At 36.4% G+C, this 20,637-nt stretch overlaps 1 protein-coding gene across 1 annotated transcript in view; it reads left to right on the forward strand.

The window, feature by feature from the left end:
- LOC121858692 (TATA-binding protein-associated factor 172-like) overlaps positions 1-20,637 on the forward strand; it is a 31,753-nt gene that overhangs the window by 2,410 nt on the left and 8,706 nt on the right. Inside the window, exons 2-27 of the mRNA XM_042355271.1 lie at positions 1,182-1,423; positions 1,594-1,734; positions 1,882-2,045; positions 2,477-2,608; positions 4,207-4,338; positions 5,215-5,373; positions 5,753-5,888; positions 6,588-6,773; positions 7,008-7,224; positions 8,041-8,830; positions 9,239-9,385; positions 9,827-9,983; positions 10,456-10,717; positions 11,033-11,132; positions 11,846-11,994; positions 12,668-12,785; positions 12,986-13,123; positions 14,023-14,082; positions 14,938-15,072; positions 15,439-15,675; positions 15,837-16,104; positions 16,358-16,593; positions 17,211-17,345; positions 17,649-17,800; positions 18,044-18,185; positions 18,498-18,806. Of these exons, the coding sequence (XP_042211205.1) occupies positions 1,182-1,423; positions 1,594-1,734; positions 1,882-2,045; positions 2,477-2,608; positions 4,207-4,338; positions 5,215-5,373; positions 5,753-5,888; positions 6,588-6,773; positions 7,008-7,224; positions 8,041-8,830; positions 9,239-9,385; positions 9,827-9,983; positions 10,456-10,717; positions 11,033-11,132; positions 11,846-11,994; positions 12,668-12,785; positions 12,986-13,123; positions 14,023-14,082; positions 14,938-15,072; positions 15,439-15,675; positions 15,837-16,104; positions 16,358-16,593; positions 17,211-17,345; positions 17,649-17,800; positions 18,044-18,185; positions 18,498-18,806 (5,044 nt within the window). The remainder of the gene's footprint in view (positions 1-1,181; positions 1,424-1,593; positions 1,735-1,881; positions 2,046-2,476; positions 2,609-4,206; positions 4,339-5,214; positions 5,374-5,752; positions 5,889-6,587; positions 6,774-7,007; positions 7,225-8,040; positions 8,831-9,238; positions 9,386-9,826; positions 9,984-10,455; positions 10,718-11,032; positions 11,133-11,845; positions 11,995-12,667; positions 12,786-12,985; positions 13,124-14,022; positions 14,083-14,937; positions 15,073-15,438; positions 15,676-15,836; positions 16,105-16,357; positions 16,594-17,210; positions 17,346-17,648; positions 17,801-18,043; positions 18,186-18,497; positions 18,807-20,637) is intronic.

A 20,637-nucleotide genomic window follows, 5' to 3' on the forward strand; every position in this document is an offset into this window, starting at 1 on the left:
AACTGGTAAGGGATATTATTAGACTGAATAATCTAGTGTATCAATACCCTGAGGATGTTAAAGGTTCAGTGTTGTATCTCGCCTGACTTATTGTATTTGATGGTGACCTTATTATTGTGGTTTAGTTTTAATGCATAAACTGAAAATCTAGTGAGGTGGAAATTTGTAGGAAGCATTTACAGTGCTGTACAGTATACAGTACAGGTCATGTCACACATACAAGCCCACAAGTAGTTTCATTCACCCATTAAAGGTAATTGAAATATTTACAAAATAATGAACCTAATCTAACCTCATTTATAATTTGCTTTTCTTGGATAGTGTAATGATTTTTTCTCATGCTAAAATGTTCTATTTATCAAGTTTCATTGACATCTGTTACTGAAGATGTAATGTTGGTAAAGGCGTATTATACAATATACTCACATGCTTAATAATGGTGTTTGTTCTTTGGGATTTTTACCCCCGAAAATTATTTTAATGCATAGATTGTAAATGCAATGAGGAAGCGAGGAAAAACCTGTTTAGATGTTACTTAGGGGGCAAACGAAAAATCTCTGTTCCTTTGGCATTACTAGTACAGTACTGTACAGTATGCCTTTCAGCACTGGTCTTGTCCAGCTGTATCCATTTTTATTCTTGTTAATTAAATTCATAATTTCTTCATTTATTATATATCTCCTATTTTCAATCCCATAATTAGAGTAGTGTCATTATTTCTTGATGGTATAGTACTGTATTAATAAAACATCACTGGCCACACTAATTGGTCATTTCAGGGATTCAAAGGTGGTATGGTTCTGTTTTGGAGCCTGTATGTGTCAAGATGATACAGTACTTACGTTGTGTATAAATATCTCTCATCTCATGCATATACGTACAGTACAGTACTGTATGACAGTTCAGGGGCTCAGAGTTGGCATGATACTTATTTTTGAGTAACTGATGCATTGCTGTTTTACTTAAACATGAAGTACTGTATAGTCTTTGTAGAAGCTCTTCGTTGTATATTTTTTCTCAGTGAATTATTATGAAGCCAAATTTATGATTTATAGAGTATCAGTTAACATTCGGATATCAATTTTTTTAGGTACAGTATTGTACAGTAATAATTTTGCAAAAAAATTAATAATCCAGCCCCATATGCTTATTAATAATGTACATTAAATAACTTACTTCAGATTGGACCGACTCTTCTTGCTGTTGGAGAATGGAGGATCGGGCGTCACTCGTCAAGCAGCAGCACAGCAGTTGGGTGAAGTTGTGCGTCTCCACCCGCATGAGCTTAATTCCCTTATTAATCGTGTTCATGTGTACCTCAGCTCAAAGTCATGGGACGTTAGGATTGCTGCTGGACTCGCAGTTGAGGCCATTGTTAGCAATGTTCCTCAGTGGAATCCTCAGCCTCTGCAGGTTGAACGAGGTATGTTTGCATTTTGTTACCTTGTGCTTTTTACTTTACTACTACAGGTAGTATATCTTATTTTAGAGTTTGCGTTCAGTTTGATGTGTATCACTATGGTATCGCTATATATACTGTACTGTATGTTATTTGAAAGTTGAATTTTTCATATTAAATTTATGTTGTTTCAGGTGTCTCGGAGGAAGATTGTGTTAAACCGTCGAGTGGTAGATTATCCCTTGGGACATTCAATATCAGCCATGTTCTCCAAAAAGGATCATATCTCATGGCAGCAGATGAAAAGCTTTTTGAGGCAGAGGATGAAAATATGCGTAAGTTTTTTATTCAATATTATTTTGATAGAAGTCCCTTCTCATAAAAAAATGGTAATGTACCCTTGATCAGTACATACAGTACTATTTAGATGATTATAACTATGATTGCATTGTGCTGAACTATATGTATTTATTTATCACTAGCGCTGAATCCAGCGGACCGACTTGCTTGTCAGCGCCGTCTTGTGAACCAGAGACTTGGTCTGGATATTGCTGAGGCAATGGGAATAGACACTGAAGGTATCTTTACCAATGATGACCTGGCTGAGTCTCCAGTGGAAGGGACCTTAATCAATGGCCAAGGAAAGGTATGAGTACACTAAAAACTTTTTGAGAGGTTTGGGTGATGATTATCTTTGAAAAAATTGTAACAAATTGCTAAAGATTGAGAGCTGTCTGTAAAATCTGTTTCTTTGTTTTCATTGTATTTTTTATTGTTATTTTTTTAATTTCTGTACGCTGTACTGTAGTATACGCTGGATGCTAAATTTTTAAACAAAGATATTATGAAGAGTAAGTAGCCAGTGTTGATTGACTAAGTCAACTGAAGAATTTGTATGTTTATAGAATATTATATTTACTAAATTATTACTGTATAGAAGAGTTGTCAAGGGAATTTCTAGTTGTCAGATTATGTATACAGTACAGTACATACATACCGGTATGTCATAAGCAATATTATTTTTTTGTATGTACAATATATCTTTTGATATTAATACATTAACCTCAAATTTTGCAGGAAAATGTTATGAACATTGTCAAGAAGGAAATTAAATCTGCTGAATTGGCTTTGAGTTCAAGGGAGTTGAATCGGGCTCGAAGGAAAGCTAAACTGTTAGCCAAACAGAAATCAGTTGATGTATCGGAATGTGTAAGTACTGCTCTGATGTTTTGTTCCCAACTCTAGTTAAGAGCCACTTTTACTTGGGTCTAATTTATTTCACTTTTAAGACTAACCCCTATAATGCTAACATAACCTAACCTAAGCTTGCCTCCCAGGTAGCTTTAGGGCGATTAATCATCAGGTGAAACAAGTTGGAGCTTAGCTTCAGGTGATCCAGACTAATAAAAGACTCTTGTTTGCTAGTCCATTCATCTGAGGCTAATAATATTTATCTTGGGCTAAAAAAATATTCACCTGAGAGTAATAAAAATTGTACCTGGAGCCAGTAAGAGACATATCTGTGCTAACCTTCCAAGTGAGGCCGATAAAATTTACCTGGAGTCCAGTTAGTTGATAAGAAATCTACCCAAACTGAAAATTTTAAGACAACCCCAAAAAAGATAAACATAGCACAAAGAAACGAGAGATAGGAAATGGTGTTTCCTGCCTCACACATCTGGAAGGAATTCCCACGTCTTTTTTTAAAGATGTATCTATGAGTAACAATTTAATATTTTCCGTCACTGCAATTGGAAATGCTTTGAAATGATCCCCAGTGCATCATCATAAATTGGTATGCCTGTTTGCCAAAATCAGCAACAGCTAGAGTTGGGGGAGGGAGTCATCCTTGTATGACATACCAGATACTTCAGTATATCAAGAAATCCTTTAAGCTATACTAATGTATTTATTGTTCAAAACTACAAACTCCTTCATGCTCAAAGGTCACTGATGTAGGACTACCAATAGTTCAGAAACAGGTTGAGTAAAATTGCTCGGGAAACCTTGAATCACATTGATCCCATGGCTAACGATATTTTTTGGGGGACTGTACATACAGTACATATATTTCTTTAATACTTCCTGATGATTTTTAATTCTAGTTGAAGAAAAGTTAATTTTGAATACCTGTACTGTATAGAAAGTAACAGTATGCTTAAAGTGGAAGATGGTAAGAATTTTCTTACTTGCCAGCATACCAGCTGCTTGCTGTTATACACATAGCAATGTTCTCTGTTACAACCTAAATTTTTTCCCTGAGAACTTTGTAGACTTTAACCTGGGAGTTGACATCTTGCTTCTGTAGTAAGAAGGTCTCCCAGTTTCTCTGCTTTTTGTTTCAAAGCAGTCACCTTGTCTCTCAAGCTGTAATATCCTTTTGGCCAGAGGAGGTATCACTGGTTTACCATTAAAAAACTAATAGAATTGTTGAATCAAATGGCCAAGACTGGTGATAACAAAGCTCATGTTTGTTCATCATGTGTAATGTGAATGATGGGTAAACACATCACTATATACAGTGGTTCACTGTAAACGAAAACAATAAATTTTGGGATTTAAATTTTTTTTTTGAGACCACTTCCTAACCACTTGTTTCCCATAAGAAGTTGGCTGAATCATTTTGAACTGAATTGGTATTTCTTTGGTACTTTGATCTTGAGAACATTCCAGGATCATGGTACAGTACAGAGTGAATCCTTAACTTCTATATTAAATCTCAACACCATATATTACTAAAGAATTTTGGTTATTAGGGACAGTGCACGCTGATGGTAATGTGTTAAAGTGTGGCATTGGATCTACAGGTAACTGATGAAGGTCCGGAGAAGAAACGTATGCGTGTTGCTAGTATGGTGAACCAAGACCCAGCTGGCAGTGATGATGATGAACGGATGGTTGTGGATGAGGGACCACTGGGTCTCAACCTCGGGGAGGAGGTAAGATTTCATTCTTTACTTTTTAAGTGAACTCTTAATTGCACATAATTTTTTGTACCTCTGGGGGACATAATGCTTGTCAGTTCATAATGCAATATGTTGTCTCTGCTCAGTAATTTGAGAATGTACAATACTTACACTACTGTACTGGTATCCCTTGTTTAACACCAGTTCACTTAACTTTAATTCAGTTTAGCAGTAGAAAAATTATGACACCCTTTCTCACTTAACATTAGGTAAAAAATTTGGTTTAGTGATAGCTTCACTCACTGGGAATGGGAAAAACTATGGGTATGTGACCTGTGAGATAGCATGTTGTCATTGTTACATGTAATGAGACGATTAAAGTTGTGGAAAAATCATTACTGTGCAATACTAATGTGGCTTATAAAAATAAACAAACTATATAATAAGAATAATGAAGTGCATGGGTGTGTGTGTGTGAAGTGAACATATGTGTGGAGGCAGTGGGCTATAACTGGATTTAGTCATTTCTTGCTGACCTCCATTAACTCCATTCTTGTGAAAATCTTGGTAAGCTATGTCCCAGCCTAATCTAACCCCTGTACTAATGGGATTCTTATCCTAATGGTTAGGTTGGCTTTATTATGACTGTGTCCCATTTGAGCTTTCCTTGGTAATATGATCATTATCTATTATATTGTATTTTTTTTAATACCTTCAGTACATGCAGTTAGTGAATCCTGTACTTTATATTTTCTTGTTTGAAAATTTGATATGTGTATGGAGTTGGTTGAAATCTTTAAATTGTGTAATTGCTTAGTTTAATAGGTATTAGGTATGATTCTGTTTTCTCCGTTAAGTTGCTGCTGAGGTCCTTGTATTTAGACCTGTACATGCTATATTATCTGGCAGGGATGTGAATGGCCCTTGGAGAATTTTTGTGAAATCCTTGCTACTGATTTATTCAGTCTGGCATGGGAGACCCGGCATGGGGCAGCCACAGCACTCAGACAAGTGATCAAAGTTCATGGGCGAGGTGGTGGCAAGACAACATACCACACAAAGGAGCAGGTCAGTTTTGATTTTTTTTACACATATTATTGATTTTAGAATGATTTTTATTGTCCTGAAATTATGTAGAATGTAGTAAGGTTTATGCTTGTCTCAAATACTGCATAACTTAGTAAAGTGTTCTTCAAGTTGAACCATTATGCCACTTATTCCTTTCCATATCCAATATATTGGTTGTTCTTTTTCTTCATTGTCATGCCTTTCCTTACTATGATATAGGGTGGCTGGGCAGGTTCTCACATCCTCAATCTTGGCATTTGACAGTAGTGGGTTACCCCTCACACATGGCTGGATGCTAGTCCACCAATGTTCTAGCCTTGCTGAGTGTTCGTGGATTACATAAATGTTTATTATTATTTGATTTTTTCTTTTTCTTTAGATGGAACAGAACCATCAAGCTTGGTTAGAGGACATGGCTGTGAGACTCATGTGTGTTTTGGCTCTTGATCGTTTTGGTGACTTCGTGTCAGATCAAGTTGTGGCACCAGTCAGAGAAACATGTGCTCAAGCTCTGGGTAAGTTAGTACTGTATTGGTAGTTTGTAAATTAATATGACATGTGCTGTGTTAATGTACATTTCTGTGTTTGTTTTGCTATAAGGTTCTGCAGAAAGTATAGCTGAAACAAGCAAATGCATTTTTCTTGTAAAGACTAGTGTTTGAAAGATAATTTTAATTTATTTACAATAAATAATGAGGCTCTTGTGCACAGTGGGCTGATGATTTATATGGGGGCCACATTCTTGAAATTTAATGTTTGTGAACAGTAAAATATTCAGCCGTAAGGAGAAAGAAAAAATTCATAAACAACAGCAAATGAAAGATTGTATTTGATCATGATTATGGCTGCCCTACAGTGCAGTTTAATAGGAAAAGTTTTGTTAGAGAGTAAATGTAAAGACTTTAACAGTACCTGTAGTACATTTTGATCTGTTTAGCTTTCTCATTAAATGGTGTTCATGGATGGTTCTATTACTTTTTCTGTGTTTGTTGCTTTCATCATTTCTCACCATTTGCACTTTCTACCAGGCTATGAAGGCATCTGAAAGATCCAATTCCTTTTCTGTTTTATATCATCTTGTAGAACTTCATGTCTACATTATTTCATTTATACGCCAGACTAGCGCTCAAGACCTCCTTGCACCAGATTGTTTTCCTATATTATAGAACTTCCAACACCTCATTAAGTAGTAATAGATTTTATCCACCCCACAGGTAGTATCCTGCACCTGCTTAGTGAAGGCGGTGTGTATGGTGTGCTCTCTCTGCTGGAGACCATGTTGTCGTGGGGAGACTGGGAGGCCCGGCATGGTGGACTGTTAGGTCTTAAGTACCTCCTGGCTGTGAGAGAAGACTTGAGAACTAAACTGTTCACTCATACCTATCCCCACATTTATAAAGGTATTCAAACAGTTAATGACCTATGGTTACCCTCAAACTCTTTAATTGGCAATGAAATACTATTATTACAGATCATACGGCACCCAATCCTGATAGACCCTAACCTAGCCATTAATACAGTATTGGGATCCATTAGGACTTTATCTTAGTACTAATAGATTATATTAGGTTCCAGCTTATTAAGATCAGGGGTGATTTATCCAGTCATAATTTTCATGGTTACCACAATTTTAGGTTTACTGGATGAGATGGACGACGTTGTAGCTGTGGCTGCATCATGCCTTGTCCCTGTGGCAGACAGTGTGGTGAATCTTCAGGATAAGGAGGTGGTGATGAAGCTGGTGGCCACACTCTGGGATGCCTTGTTAGACATAGATGACCTGACATCTTCAACAAATTCTATATTAATGCTTCTTGCAAAGTTGTTGGCACATCCGGGTAACAGCGACAGGTGGGTGTGTTATTAACCTGTAGAGGGATAATAGCTGTTTTAAGTACTGTACCTGTTTTTTTAAGTTTTAGTATTTGTTATGGAGTGATTTATAAAGAATCTCCAAAAATTAGGATTACCAAAAGAACATAATTTCTGCAATAAGGATGTTATGTGGAGCTGAAATTTGATTGAAAGTTGGGAATATGAAGAAGTGTGTGGGTGTTGGTGTGGTGTTGCTCACTATTGGTCTGTCACTTTCTCCTTCTTGCTTTATGCAACTTTCTCCTACCTTTACTTTCTTCTCTTGAGGTTTTGCTTTCCCTTGATTCTCCTCATGCAAAAAGAGAGAGCAATTTCTTTTCTGGTTTATGGATTTTTCTTAAATTTACAGGGATAAAAGCCATAATACCAGAAGTATGAATTTTTAAGAGAATAATTGCATGAATTATTCTTCGAATTTTTTTGGTGTAAATGTAAAGGGCACATTGCATTTTATGATATGTGAGGAACTCTGGATGAGAAAAAGACGAGCAGTAAAGCAGCTTGAGATGTATTTGTTATATTATAATCTTTACATTTCCCTCTTTTGACCAGAAGAGTAAGACATCACAAACCTCTTTCCTCTTGTCTGGTTCTTGGTCTGAGCCTCATATGTGTTATAATGATTTGACAAATAAGGAAGAATATTTTAGCGAAACATGTCTCACAGCTGCAGGAATGAATGGCTGAATCTGTGTATATTCCTTATTCCATCCACCTCATAGTATAACAGGAAGAGGCTTCTAGAATGGGAGACTAGAATGAAAATGTTAAAATTATTGTTTTCCCCAACAGTGTGAGAAGCAACTTGGGTGAGCTGGTTCCTCGCTTGTGGCCGTTCCTGTACCACAGTAGTAGCTCTGTCAGAGGCTCTGCTCTCAAGACTTTGGACACACTTACAGCGTATACTAGTCCAGCCAAAGTGTCCACTGATACAGTGCCTTTGACAAGTGTAGTTAAAGAAAAGTCTGCAAAAGAGTCGCATCAAATTGAAAAATCAGAACAAAAAGTGACTAAAGATGTGGAAGTTAAAATTGAAAATGTAGAAATATTAACAAGTAGTGAATCAATAAACACTAAAGTAGATGTAGAAAATATAGAACATAAAGTTAGTGAAGCAGAAAAAGAAAATAATAAATTGTTGGATACAGAACGACAAAGTGACAAATCTGTTATAAGAATAAAAGAAGAGAAGGTGGTTGACTCAGTGACCACAAAGAGCAGGGATAATGGAATCTTGTCCCAAGTTACCAGAGATAAGGAAGATATTAATATGGAATCAACAATCAAAACAAAAAAGGAAGTCAACGCAGAATCACTATGTAAAGAGGAGAACACTGAGGGCGACCAAACAAAGCAAGAAATGGTGCCTACTAAAACAGAGGAAACTACTACTGCAGGAAGCATATGTTCAAACAAAGCAGTGAGTGATACAGAGTCGTCCAAGGAGATGGATGTTGGATCGGTTAAGACCACAGATTCATCATGTGCGTGGCTTTGTTCCATCATCCAGCCAGCTCTGACCCACATATACCAGAGAGCTCTACTAGAGAAGTCCACGGAAAATCTTGATATGGTGTTCAAGGTGAAGTGTATTTCTGTTTGGTCTTATTTAGAGAGTTTTGAGTACTACTGTATTTTGACGTGCAAAGATGATGGCTTTGTTGCCTATCCTTGGTTAAATTCCCTTACTATTTATCATTGTTTGCATACCTGCATGGTCTACAGTATGTACAGTACACTATATACCTGCATTGTCTAGTTATCTAACTATATACTGTATAATGTATAGCTCTTGTATGCTTATTCTGAAGGCAGTTAATTAAACAAAGTATTTACATTTACCTTCAGTATTTTGATTTACAAAAATGAATTGTCATTGAGCAAGGAATTTAAGATGTGATGTAACGCTTGTTTGTATTAATATGAAGGGTCAACAAGCTTGGACTGCTAAGTTGTTAAAGTGGAATGACCATACTCTTGTTGTCAACAGATCTGGAGGCAGATGCTGGCTAATGTGTCCTTGGATTATCTTCTGCCTGCAGTGTGTCCAATGGTTTCCCAATGGCTCTATCTCACAATGGCCAATCCCAAAGTGCCATTAGATGTATCGGTTCTTCTCATTGCTCATCACAATAAGGTTAGCAGTAAATATGAGTGAAAGCAAAGCACTATTATTGGTTGTTATTGAAGGAAAAAGGATTGTTTAATTTTAATAAATGTTTACCTTCTGTGTGAGGGATTGGTCCTGTGAGACCTCCTTTAGAAATCATATAAATGAATGTGTACATTTATTTTACTTAAACCTTTTTACATAACTTATAATCCTCTCAATCTAAACTTTTTCAAGAATAGTGTATGTCTTTATAAAAATGTATTTAAAGCAAATTTTTAGTGAGACTAGGTGTTAAGGGTTAAGTGAGATAATTGTCTGGCTTACTCTCTAAAGGAAAACTGGGTAACTCACCATGTGACTTCTTAAGGTTTTTGTTGAACAGCAGCACAGCTGTCATCTGTAAACCTGAAGCTAACTTGTATTGTACAGGTACTTCATACTAATGGTAACTACATTCCTTCACAGTCAGGAGAGGGACGGAGATTGCGCGGTAGTGCTTTAAACGACCCAACAGACAAAGCGGAGGTGAAGTTCTACCTGGGGAGTTGTGACCAGTTTAGTGACGCCAACAATAAACAAAAAAGTGTCATCAGGGCTCGGTGTGCAGCAGCAAAACTTCTTGGTAAGTGGAGTCATAATTAGAGAGTTTGAGATTCTTTATTATATCTACAGTGTAGCTACAGTATTTGATATTCAGTATTTATTGTTGTAGAATTAAAGTTATTTCTTGAAGATGTGATTTGGTTTGACCTTGTCGCCAGCATATTGTACATCATATTCCAATAAAGTATCTTCTTATTGTATTTTATTTCAATGTTGATTCACTACAAAATTCACAGCAGAGAGCACCTTGGTCACATGTAGTCAGTACCTTAACTTGTTGTAGTTTGTATTGAATATATTGCAGTAGTCTTCATCTCTCTTGGCCTCAAAGGTGTTGTTGTCATTTTTAAATATGGTATCCCCTCCAAATTATAGGTACCATATTGTGTTGTCACCTCAAACTATGATATTAACCACAAAAATTTTGCAACTGTTTGCATATACTTGAAAGAAAGATATTGTTCCAATGATATATGTTTCTTGATTTCCAGGCCGTCTATCTCAGTATGTTATCAAGCCAATGCCGGGTGTGGAGTATCCACCTGAGGACACTCCAGTTATGTGCTATGTGCGCATCCTCCTTGCACATCTCGTCTCACAGTCAGCTGTTCAGCGTCTTGGTGCTGGGGCAGTAGTGCGAGAGTGGGCATCAATATATCCCAACCAAGAGTGTCATCCACAGCTCCAGAGTGCTCTTCAAACTTGCCTTACTGGAGTTGCCTACTATGATGAAATTGCTGTTTCATTTACCAAGTCAGTAAATTGATGTAACGTTTTGTCATTACTGTAATGTAAAAGTAAAAGGTTCTCCTTGTAGGCTTTTAAGTAAACTGAGAATATGAGGATGTATGAGGAGTGTTACTATTTATTGTCTTAATGCTTTCTCTGCTTGTCTTGCCCGATTCTCCTCTACCACACTCCCATTTTCTATGAGGTTATGGTCTCCCTTTATTCACTCCACACAAGAGTAGGTAAGAAGTAAAGATAGAAAGAAAAACTTAAGTCAGAACTGATGTATTAATCTGTATTGATACCAAATAAGTTAATTTCATTGGAAATATTTGTCAGATTACAGGAAGAGACCCGGGATTTCATGGCGATGCTGCGGCACTACAAGCTCCCCTTGGACGAGTCATTCACATCAGCTCGCGTCCTGACATTAGAACAGGTGTGAACCTTTTTTGTTTATTTCAGAACAACTACAGGAGTCCTTTGATTTATGAAAGGGATATGTTCCTGATAAACCTTTCATTATCATTTTTCCCATTAACTACCTTTATATAAAGGGAGATATGTTCCTACAAAAGAAAATTGCCCCCAAATATAAAAATACACATTTTTAAGCAATTTGTTGTGGGAGACAATACTTCTAAGTATATGTATTAACCACAATAACATTAATAAAGCAGTACTGTATATCCATGATCACAACCAAGATTATCAGGTGTGTGCGTGTGTGTGTGTGCGTGTCGAGGTTTCATAAATCAAAGGACTCCTGTAATCTTATAGTTTGGATGGATCGCTTTGAAACTTGGTGGGCATTGCCATTACTACTCAAAGATGTGACAGTATTTCAACAATCTGTGATAGCAGATAAAGCAGTTTCCTCAAACCTGATATGAAACATTGTAAATTATTGTGACGGTTAAGGATTCTCTCAGCATATTTTGTTTGAACACAAAATGGAGATGTGAGGAATTAAGAGTTGGGTGTTTATGCACGTTGTGTTTGCATTTTGTTGCTTTTAACATATATCTTGCACTGATTTTACTTATAATTTCCTCCCTTATTTTAGATTTCTGTTCTCCATGATCCACTTCATACAAAACTGGGAGAGGGATAGAGACAATAGATAGATTGATAGAAATGCTTTTGTTTCAGATTCAGAATCTCAGTGGGCACATTGCACTTACTTTGTTTTCTGGAGGTCGTCTGAGGCCCAAGGTTCATGCCACACTAGAAGAGAGACGGAAGACCATTCAGAGTAGCGTCTCCCAGACCTCCACTGATCAAATAAGTTTAGCTACAACGTGAGTTCCTTTTTATGTTTTCTTGTTGCAGTTACCCGAAGGGATCCTGGAAAATTTTTATTTTCTCACTCTTCTGAGCATTTTCCCACTACTGTATACTGCACGATCAGAATCAAGAGCAAATGCACACACACACACACACACACACACACACACACACACACACACATATTCTTCCTTTGCTGACTGTAATCTGTTCTAACTACTGTAATAGATTTACTGTACAGTACAGTATTCCTCTTCCTGGCATTTTTCTTGTATAGGATCTCCCTCACTATAAATGTAGACTTTTATTGGTAGGTAGTGGGCAGCTGTCAAACAGGGAGGTACTACTGCCATAAAACATTGATGATGATATTTTACAACACAGAACAGTCTGTTTTCTCTCTTTTTTTTCAAATATATTTATTAAATTTTATTGTTTAAAGAATATTTACTTACGCATAAGTTTAAAGCAGACAATTTTCACTGCTGATAATGCATTTATGCTTTTCCTTGAATTTGTTTATTTCTTGGAAATTTTTGGAGATATAGAGATAATGACTTGAGTCTTTTTGGCTGATGTATGGAAATGTTTTGGTATAGATTACAGGTTAAGTGTGAAAATGAGAAGCTACTTAGACATATGGTACATGTATACAGTATTCCCATTAACTCCTGTGTTTATTAACAGGACTCAAGCAGTAATCTCTGGTGCTGTTGTGAGGTTTAGAATTCTACCACGTAATCTCAACCCAGTCATCAAGCCTCTGATGGACAGCATCAAGAAGGAAAAAAATGAACAGCTACAGGTGGGTGTCTTATTAAGTGGGCAGTAGTATTGTTAATGCTAATTTTTAGCGTGTCTTTTTTGTAGAAATCGGAAAATTGTCAGTAACCTAATGTTGGCTGTATTGTAATCACAATTCAATAACATTTTATTTTTAGCTTATCCTTATACAGATAAAGGTTTATTACTTTTGTTTAGTAATGTGGTGGTAATACTCAACAGAGTCTGGCTGCAGAGGATCTTACTAAGCTTCTTGAGTTATGTATAGATCGACCCACGTGTCCAAACGGTAAAGTAGTGAAGAATCTTGCATCATTCCTGTGTATTGATCAGGAGTGCACTCCCAAGATACCTCAACTGGTAAGCAAATGTGTTAATTTATTTCCTTTGTACACTATATCTGCATTTTCTGTATACTTTTTGTGCTGAACCACATATAAACTTGTATGATGAATTTACTGAATAAATATCTATTCTCTGTCAGAATTGAACCATGTAATTACTGTACAAGAATATGACACTCCTTACACTTGTATATTCGACTTTACTTTGATCTAATATTCTTTGTAATATGTATTTTTAGAATGGTTTGGAGTGTTGTTTGTTTTGAGGAATAGAAATATTGTAGTCGCTGAATTTTATGTTTTGGGGGGAATTCTTCATCTTCAACTACTGTAGCTGGTCACTTGCACAAACTTCTCTTCCACTGACCAACTCCACACTTGTGTTTTGAGAGATTCCTCAATTATACTTGAAACATTTATTGAGGAAGTATATACAGGGTGCAGTGTACTAGACTTGTTGGGCTAATAGGCAAGAGAAGCATTCACAAAGATTTATAAAGAGAATTATGGGAAACAAATGATATCATGGGTAGGTCACTAGGGGCTTTTTTCATTCATTGTGACTAAATATAATCAATTATTATTATTTTTTTAACGTATGTCTCTCATATACTTTATCTTAAGGCAATGATTTTAAAGGGAGTTCAGTTTAAGTGGAACCAAACAGAATATGGTTAATGTTAGTGAGGATAAGGAAATAAGAAATTTTTATACTTCTTATAAAAACTATCTTATTTCTTAACCCTAGTTAACTGTAACCCTAACACCTTGTATAAGTAAATAATTTCTCCTATTCCAAATCCTCGCTATCGTCTGACCTTATTCTCTTTGGTTCCATTTATAAGGAACACCATGTAGTTCAAATGTCTCTGAGCAGTGAAGTGGTCGGTAATGTGAACTTATATTATATTTCAGGAGGGTGTTAATGCTGAAGACCTATATAAAGGCATACTCAGCTTATCTTCACAGTTAAAGGTATGGTGAGAGTGTTTGATAGAGGTGGTGTAGAGTAAACACTTACGTAGGTCTATTTATCTTTTTATCGCAATTTGTTATCTTTCCTTGCCTCCCACTTTTTACACGGGGGTAGGTCAAGGGGAACGGAAACTTCAAGAGAGAGGAAATGGTAGGAGAGAGTGGCATAAGATGGGTGTAAAAAGTGACAAGAAAATGCTGCAACATTAAAATATTAAATACTGTACAGAACAAACATTTCACACCCACTTCTTCCAAAATATACAAAATGAATCCTCTCTGTGTTTCACAGTTTAGGATATTAAGAAAGTGTGTATGAATATTTCAACTCATTGTTTCAGCAAATTTCTCTCCGTTTGTGTATTCGTAATTTTTGGTATTGTCTGGTTCCATAGCCACTTGAGATATCTTAATGGCATTTGTCATGTCAGTGTTCCTTTTAAAGTAGATGTGGCTCTTAAGGGAAGGTGTTTTGAAAGTTGATGTCACATAATCGTTTCTTCCTTGTTACACCCATTATAAAACTGCTGATATCATTACATTAATAAAACGATAATATGCATTCTGATAAGTTTATTAAAAAATTGCCTCCTTTTTTCCTGTCGGGATGCAGATTTCAATTTCACATTCACTTAATAGTTTTTCTTTTTGTCAATTATTGTTTAACCATTCCAAAAGGAGTACTGTACTGTATATAAGGTGTATTAACAGTTAATTTTTTGTGAGGGGTACAAAGGAATGAGGTACAGTACTGTATAAAGAATATTGACACAGAAAAATATGGAATTGTGAATGAAAATGATAAGGATAGCGAAGTGAGGTTCAATGTTTAAAAAAAATTATTTGGTCTTTCAGAATGCTGAGCGCCAACTTCTTCGACGTAGTTCTTCAGTGACTGGTCGAGGACCTGGCAGACCTCCTGGCCGCCCACCAGCCAATGCAAAGCGTGAAGATCCAGCTGAAGTAACTGAAGCTATTCTTGAAAATGAGGTACTGTAATGGGAAAGAGTAACGGACTTATGACCAGGTGTGACATAACATACTCAAGGCTGAATTTTCTGATGTGTGGGTCTATAAACTCTACAGTACATTGATGAATAACTGCCATTGCTATGAATTTTTGATTGTTGGTTAGTAAAGAATCTACCCTCATGGGAAAAGGTTAAATCTTTTTTTTTTTTACATTCAGTATACTTAAGTTGTAACTGGTGTATAGAATGACTCTGGGCCCTGAAAATTTGTGCTTACCCATGAAGCATTTTGTCACTTCCACGGTCACTGGAGCTTAATCAGTCATTAGTCAGACACCAAGACACAATACAAGTAAGTGATTAAGAACTTGATCTGTATCCTCAGAATCAACGATTGACTGAGATTCAGAGACGTGGTTGTACAGTTGCCCTTCAGCGAATTGCTCAATACTTCGGGGAAGACTTGCCCCAAAAAATACCTCAGCTCTGGGACTTAATCTGCAACCCATTCACATCCCCTCCTGAAGGTGACCTAACTCCAGAAACTTCCCAAGAAGCTGTTAACTGGTTCCAGCTCCTAGAGGTGGTTGTTCCAGCACTTCATACCCACTTGGTTGCTCAGGTAAGGTCTGAGTTCACTTCACCTTTTCATTTCATGTATCATATTTTTGTAAATAATTTGTTTAAAATATGTGGAATAATTTTTTTTATGAGTGTGCTTGTCCTCGTGTCATTTACTGTTTTTGGTCACAAAGTGATCACAGTAATCTTTCTAATATGCAGCTGGAGACAAAGCTCCACCTGCTGGATCACTGGCTGTATCACCCCTACTGTGCTGTCCGCCACATGGCCACTCGAGTGATGGGAGCGCTGGCCTGTGTGCTCACTGTGCCCACTCTCACCTATGTGGTTGAGAGTATTGTACCTGCTCTTGGTGCCATTGATAATGATGGCAAGAGACAAGGGGCAGTGGAGTGCATTTATGCTGTCATTGATCGACTTGGATTCAGTGTTGTGCCTTACATAGTCCTCCTTATTGTGCCTTTATTAGGTGAGTAACATTTCTGTGTGTCTCATAATTTATTAGCTAAATCTATAAAGGTTTATTTATGTAATGTAGTGCAATTTCGCATGTTATCTGTAATAGATACAGGGTAATTTTTTTATTCAAGAACCGTAAATAATTCCCATACAAAATATTGTCATCCATAATACAGTATAGTAAACATAGTTGAAATGTCAGGTATTAGTATTCTTTTAAACCTGTTTTTTAAATTTTGTCAATTTAATAATCTTCAAATCAGGTCGCATGAGTGACCCAGATAACAGTGTTCGTCACATGGCCACATACTGCTTTGCAACGTTGATCCGACTTCTGCCTCTGGAGGGAGGTGTTCCAGATCCTCCCAGTCTGAGTGAGGAACTGTTGAAGCAAAAGATGCGGGAGAGACAGTTCCTGGAGAAGCTTATGGATCCCACTAAGATTGAGAACTATAAAGTTCCTGTGCCAATCAATGCTGAGCTGAGATCATATCAGCAAGTATGTATATTAAGTGGTATTTGAAGACATGAAATATGTACAGTACTATATTTTAGAAAGTTTCATAGTAATTATAATAAGAAAGTTGTATGGGTGATTGTAGTGGATGGTTCCAATTGATGGTTTTACAGTGAGTGGCACCAGAGGAAGGTCCACACTATAGTATATTCACACTTTTAATTACCTGTTGTCTAGAGAACACTGATATTTACCAATTTTTCAAACTATCCATTGTGTGTTGCTGCCAGACATAACCTGACCTCTGTATCATGACGCATTCCTTGTTGCTCAAGAGGAAAATAACATTACTGGTTATGTTTAAATAAATCAGGACATATGTTTGTTGGCCCAGGGTTTATCCAGGGGTTTAGATTGGAGGCTAAAGAGTAATTGAAGAGGCTGGACATTGAGGGAGCCATGGCTAGAGAAATGACAGAGACTTTTAGTGAATTGTATGATTGTCATTGTATTCAGAGAAAAACTTTCATCAAGTTAATAATTTTTAACGATAAATAGATTCAGTTCCAGAAACGGTAATACTGTAACTGGTTTGTAAATTAGATGAATGAATTACTTTGACTGGTGACCGATTACTAATATCATAAGTTGCATTACAGAATGGTGTGAACTGGTTGGCATTTTTGAATCAGTATAAACTACATGGAATATTGTGTGATGACATGGGTCTGGGGAAGACACTTCAGTCCATCTGCATCCTTGCTGGTGATCATTATGCTAAAGACCAAGACGAGGTAAGTCGGTCTTGTCATTCTGTATCTTTAAATCTGACTGATCTTTATTCCTCTCCCATTTATGTATAGAATGGGTTAAAGGGAATGGACTCCTAAAGAGTATCTTACTGTTTTCTCAGATATATTCAGTCTCTTTCAACAAGTTTCAGAATTGCCATGAAACCAATTTTTAGGCTTATAGACACAATGAAAATGTCTTCTTTATACAAGTACACACAGATTCCAAGAACAGTATTTTTTCACCTTTTAATCATGCAACCACTAAAACAATCCTCATATTTACATAAAAAAATTTATTTCCAGAAAGCAGGATGCAAAAGAAGTACACCCTTCCAGTCTCTTGTGGTGTGCCCACCCACCTTAACGGGTCACTGGGTGTATGAAGTTGAGAAGTTTGTGAAGAATAGATATTTAAACCCTCTACACTACACTGGCCCACCAACTGAGAGATACAAGTAGGTTTTTGGAGCCCACTGACCACAGGGAAATACAAAATGTGTACTTTCTACCCTCAATGCAGAGTTGTGAACATGATAATGTCAATAAAAATAAAATACTGTAATTTTAAGCACCCTTGGTATGTCAATATATCACAACAAGACCTTACATAAGTCAATATAAGGAAATGTATCTAACAATGAATACAAATACAGTAAATACAGTAGATAAGACCCTTTAAACATGCAATATTTTTACAGACTGCGGCGCTTCTTTCCGGATCATAACTTGATTGTGGCCTCTTACGACATTGTCCGTAATGACATTGAGTTCTTCTCACAAATTAGATGGAATTATGTCATACTGGATGAAGGGCACATCATCAAGAATGGCAAGACAAAGGTATTGTTCTTGTGGTTTTCTTTAGTCACAATTTTTCAAGCAAAATACAAGCTTATGTTATCATAATTTTAAACTTGTAGACTGAACTTGTTTAAAACTTGTATGAGACTTAATCATATTGCTTGTTGGGATAGGGCTATGGTTCTCAAAGTTTGACAAAGTAGGGGTTGACAATTTTTTAATTTGAGAATGCAGTATTTTGCTTTTGTTCCTAATTCTCTTTTTTTATACAGCATTTAGAATTGTGGTTTATGCTTAAGTATTTATCATAAATTCACAAGTTATTATTCACTTAATTTTTTCCTCCAACAGTCCTGTAAAGCCATCAAGCAACTTATAGCTCACCATCGCTTGATTCTCTCTGGTACTCCCATCCAGAACAATGTATTAGAGTTGTGGTCACTCTTTGACTTCCTCATGCCTGGTTTCTTGGGTACTGAGAGACAGTTCATGGCACGTTATTCTAAGCCAATTCTGCAGTCCCGGGATGCCAAGAGCTCCAGCAAGGAGCAGGAAGCGGGAGTTCTGGCAATGGAAGCGTTACATCGTCAGGCACTTCCATTTTTACTGAGGAGAGTAAAGGAAGATGTGCTTAGCGACTTACCTCCCAAGATTACACAGGTGAGTTGGGACACTTACTGAAGGATTGTATGTGTACTTGAGGTACCGTATATACTTGTCTATAACCCCCCGCCGTTTATAGGTCGACCCTGATTTTTTGACCAAGAAATCGTTAATTTATGATATTCCTCGTTTATAGGTCGACCCACGTTTTTGAGGGTAATGGAACAACAAAACCATTAGTAAAAACCTCTACGTCCTATAAACTGAGGCTCGCCGTGCCTGAAACACGAGTGCCGAAGGCAAATTGTTTACCATTTATTATTACGACACTTTACACTGAAACGCGGGTAGTTTCAACAAAAATATTGTATATTTCCATTCAAGTATTTATTCAAGTCAATTAGGAGGGAATATTATTGTAATACAACAGTTTTTAACTAAACCATTCGAAAAGCGATTACGGTAACATCTTTTGAACAAAAGAAAGCGAAAGTCATTGTTTTCATCACGATTTTATCCCACTTTCCACTGTAATACGTACGTAATTTCAGCAAAAATATTACATTTCCGTGATTGTATTATATCAAGCACAGTATGAATAGAATATCATTGTAATATAACAGTATTTTAACCGAAAACTATTAAGAAAACGAGTAACTTCTCTTGAACATCGGAAGGTTAGGTAAAATCTTTTGTTTTCGTCATGTATTTTATCCTATTTTACATTAAAATACATCACGTTTCAGCAAAACTACTATTTATTTCCGAGAATATATTCATTCAAGCGCAGTTTAGGTAAAATATACGTGTGATGTAACAGTTTTTTAACTGAAAACGATTCGAAAAACATGTACCCTCTAGCCCTGTTCAAGGAGAGGACTGGGAGAGGCTGTTTGGTGCTGCAGACGATGACAAGGAAAATGATTTTGATGGATTTTAATGAAAATATTCAGAAATATGGTATCGCAGTATTTATTTAAGTCAATTAGGATAGAATATTATTGTAATACAACAGTTTTTAACTGAAAACCATTAGAAAAGCGATTACGGTAACATCTTTTGAACGAAAGAAAGCGAAAGTCATTGTTTTCGTCACGATTTTATCCCACTTTCCACTGTAATACGTACGTAATTTCAGCAAAAATATTACATTTCCGTGATTGTATTATATCAAGCACAGTATGAATAGAATATCATTGTAATATAACAGTATTTTAACCGAAAACTATTAAGAAAACGAGTAACTTCTCTTGAACATCGGAAGGTTAGGTAAAATCTTTTGTTTTCGTCATGTATTTTATCCTATTTTACATTAAAATACATCACGTTTCAGCAAAACTACTATTTATTTCCGAGAATATATTCATTCAGGCACAGTTAAGGTAAAATATACATGTGATGTAACAGTTTTTTAACTGAAAACGATTCAAAAAACACGTGTACCTTCTAGCTGATACACAACAGCTGGTGGCACGTCATGCGTCGTTGTAAACAATAGGAGGTTGAAGTAGATTACCGGGTATTATATTAAGTGTGAAATATCGAAAAGGTTTTTATTACCTGTATTTTTTGTAGATCAATGAGAACTGTGATACCGTATATGATATGATAAGTTAGCCTGTGCTAAGAACTTCAACATAAGACTACTGAAAGCACGTGTAAGGTAATTTAGCCTATTGTAAGTTGGTGAGCTTCATTTGCTGAAGGAACTGCACAACTTTTCATTACTAATTGGTGCATATTTTACGTTTCCATTGTTTACTGGCAGTAAATGGTAAATGTTTTTCAAGTCTGAAGCTAAAAGTTGCTCCTCGCCCTTCCATCATGCACGGGTTCAACCTAACAAAACTATTACACATGTATAGGACGACCCCCAATTTTTTGCCAA

This window comes from Homarus americanus, unplaced genomic scaffold (assembly GCF_018991925.1).
Source record: "Homarus americanus isolate GMGI-L3 unplaced genomic scaffold, GMGI_Hamer_2.0 scaffold74, whole genome shotgun sequence".
Taxonomy (NCBI): domain Eukaryota; kingdom Metazoa; phylum Arthropoda; class Malacostraca; order Decapoda; family Nephropidae; genus Homarus; species Homarus americanus.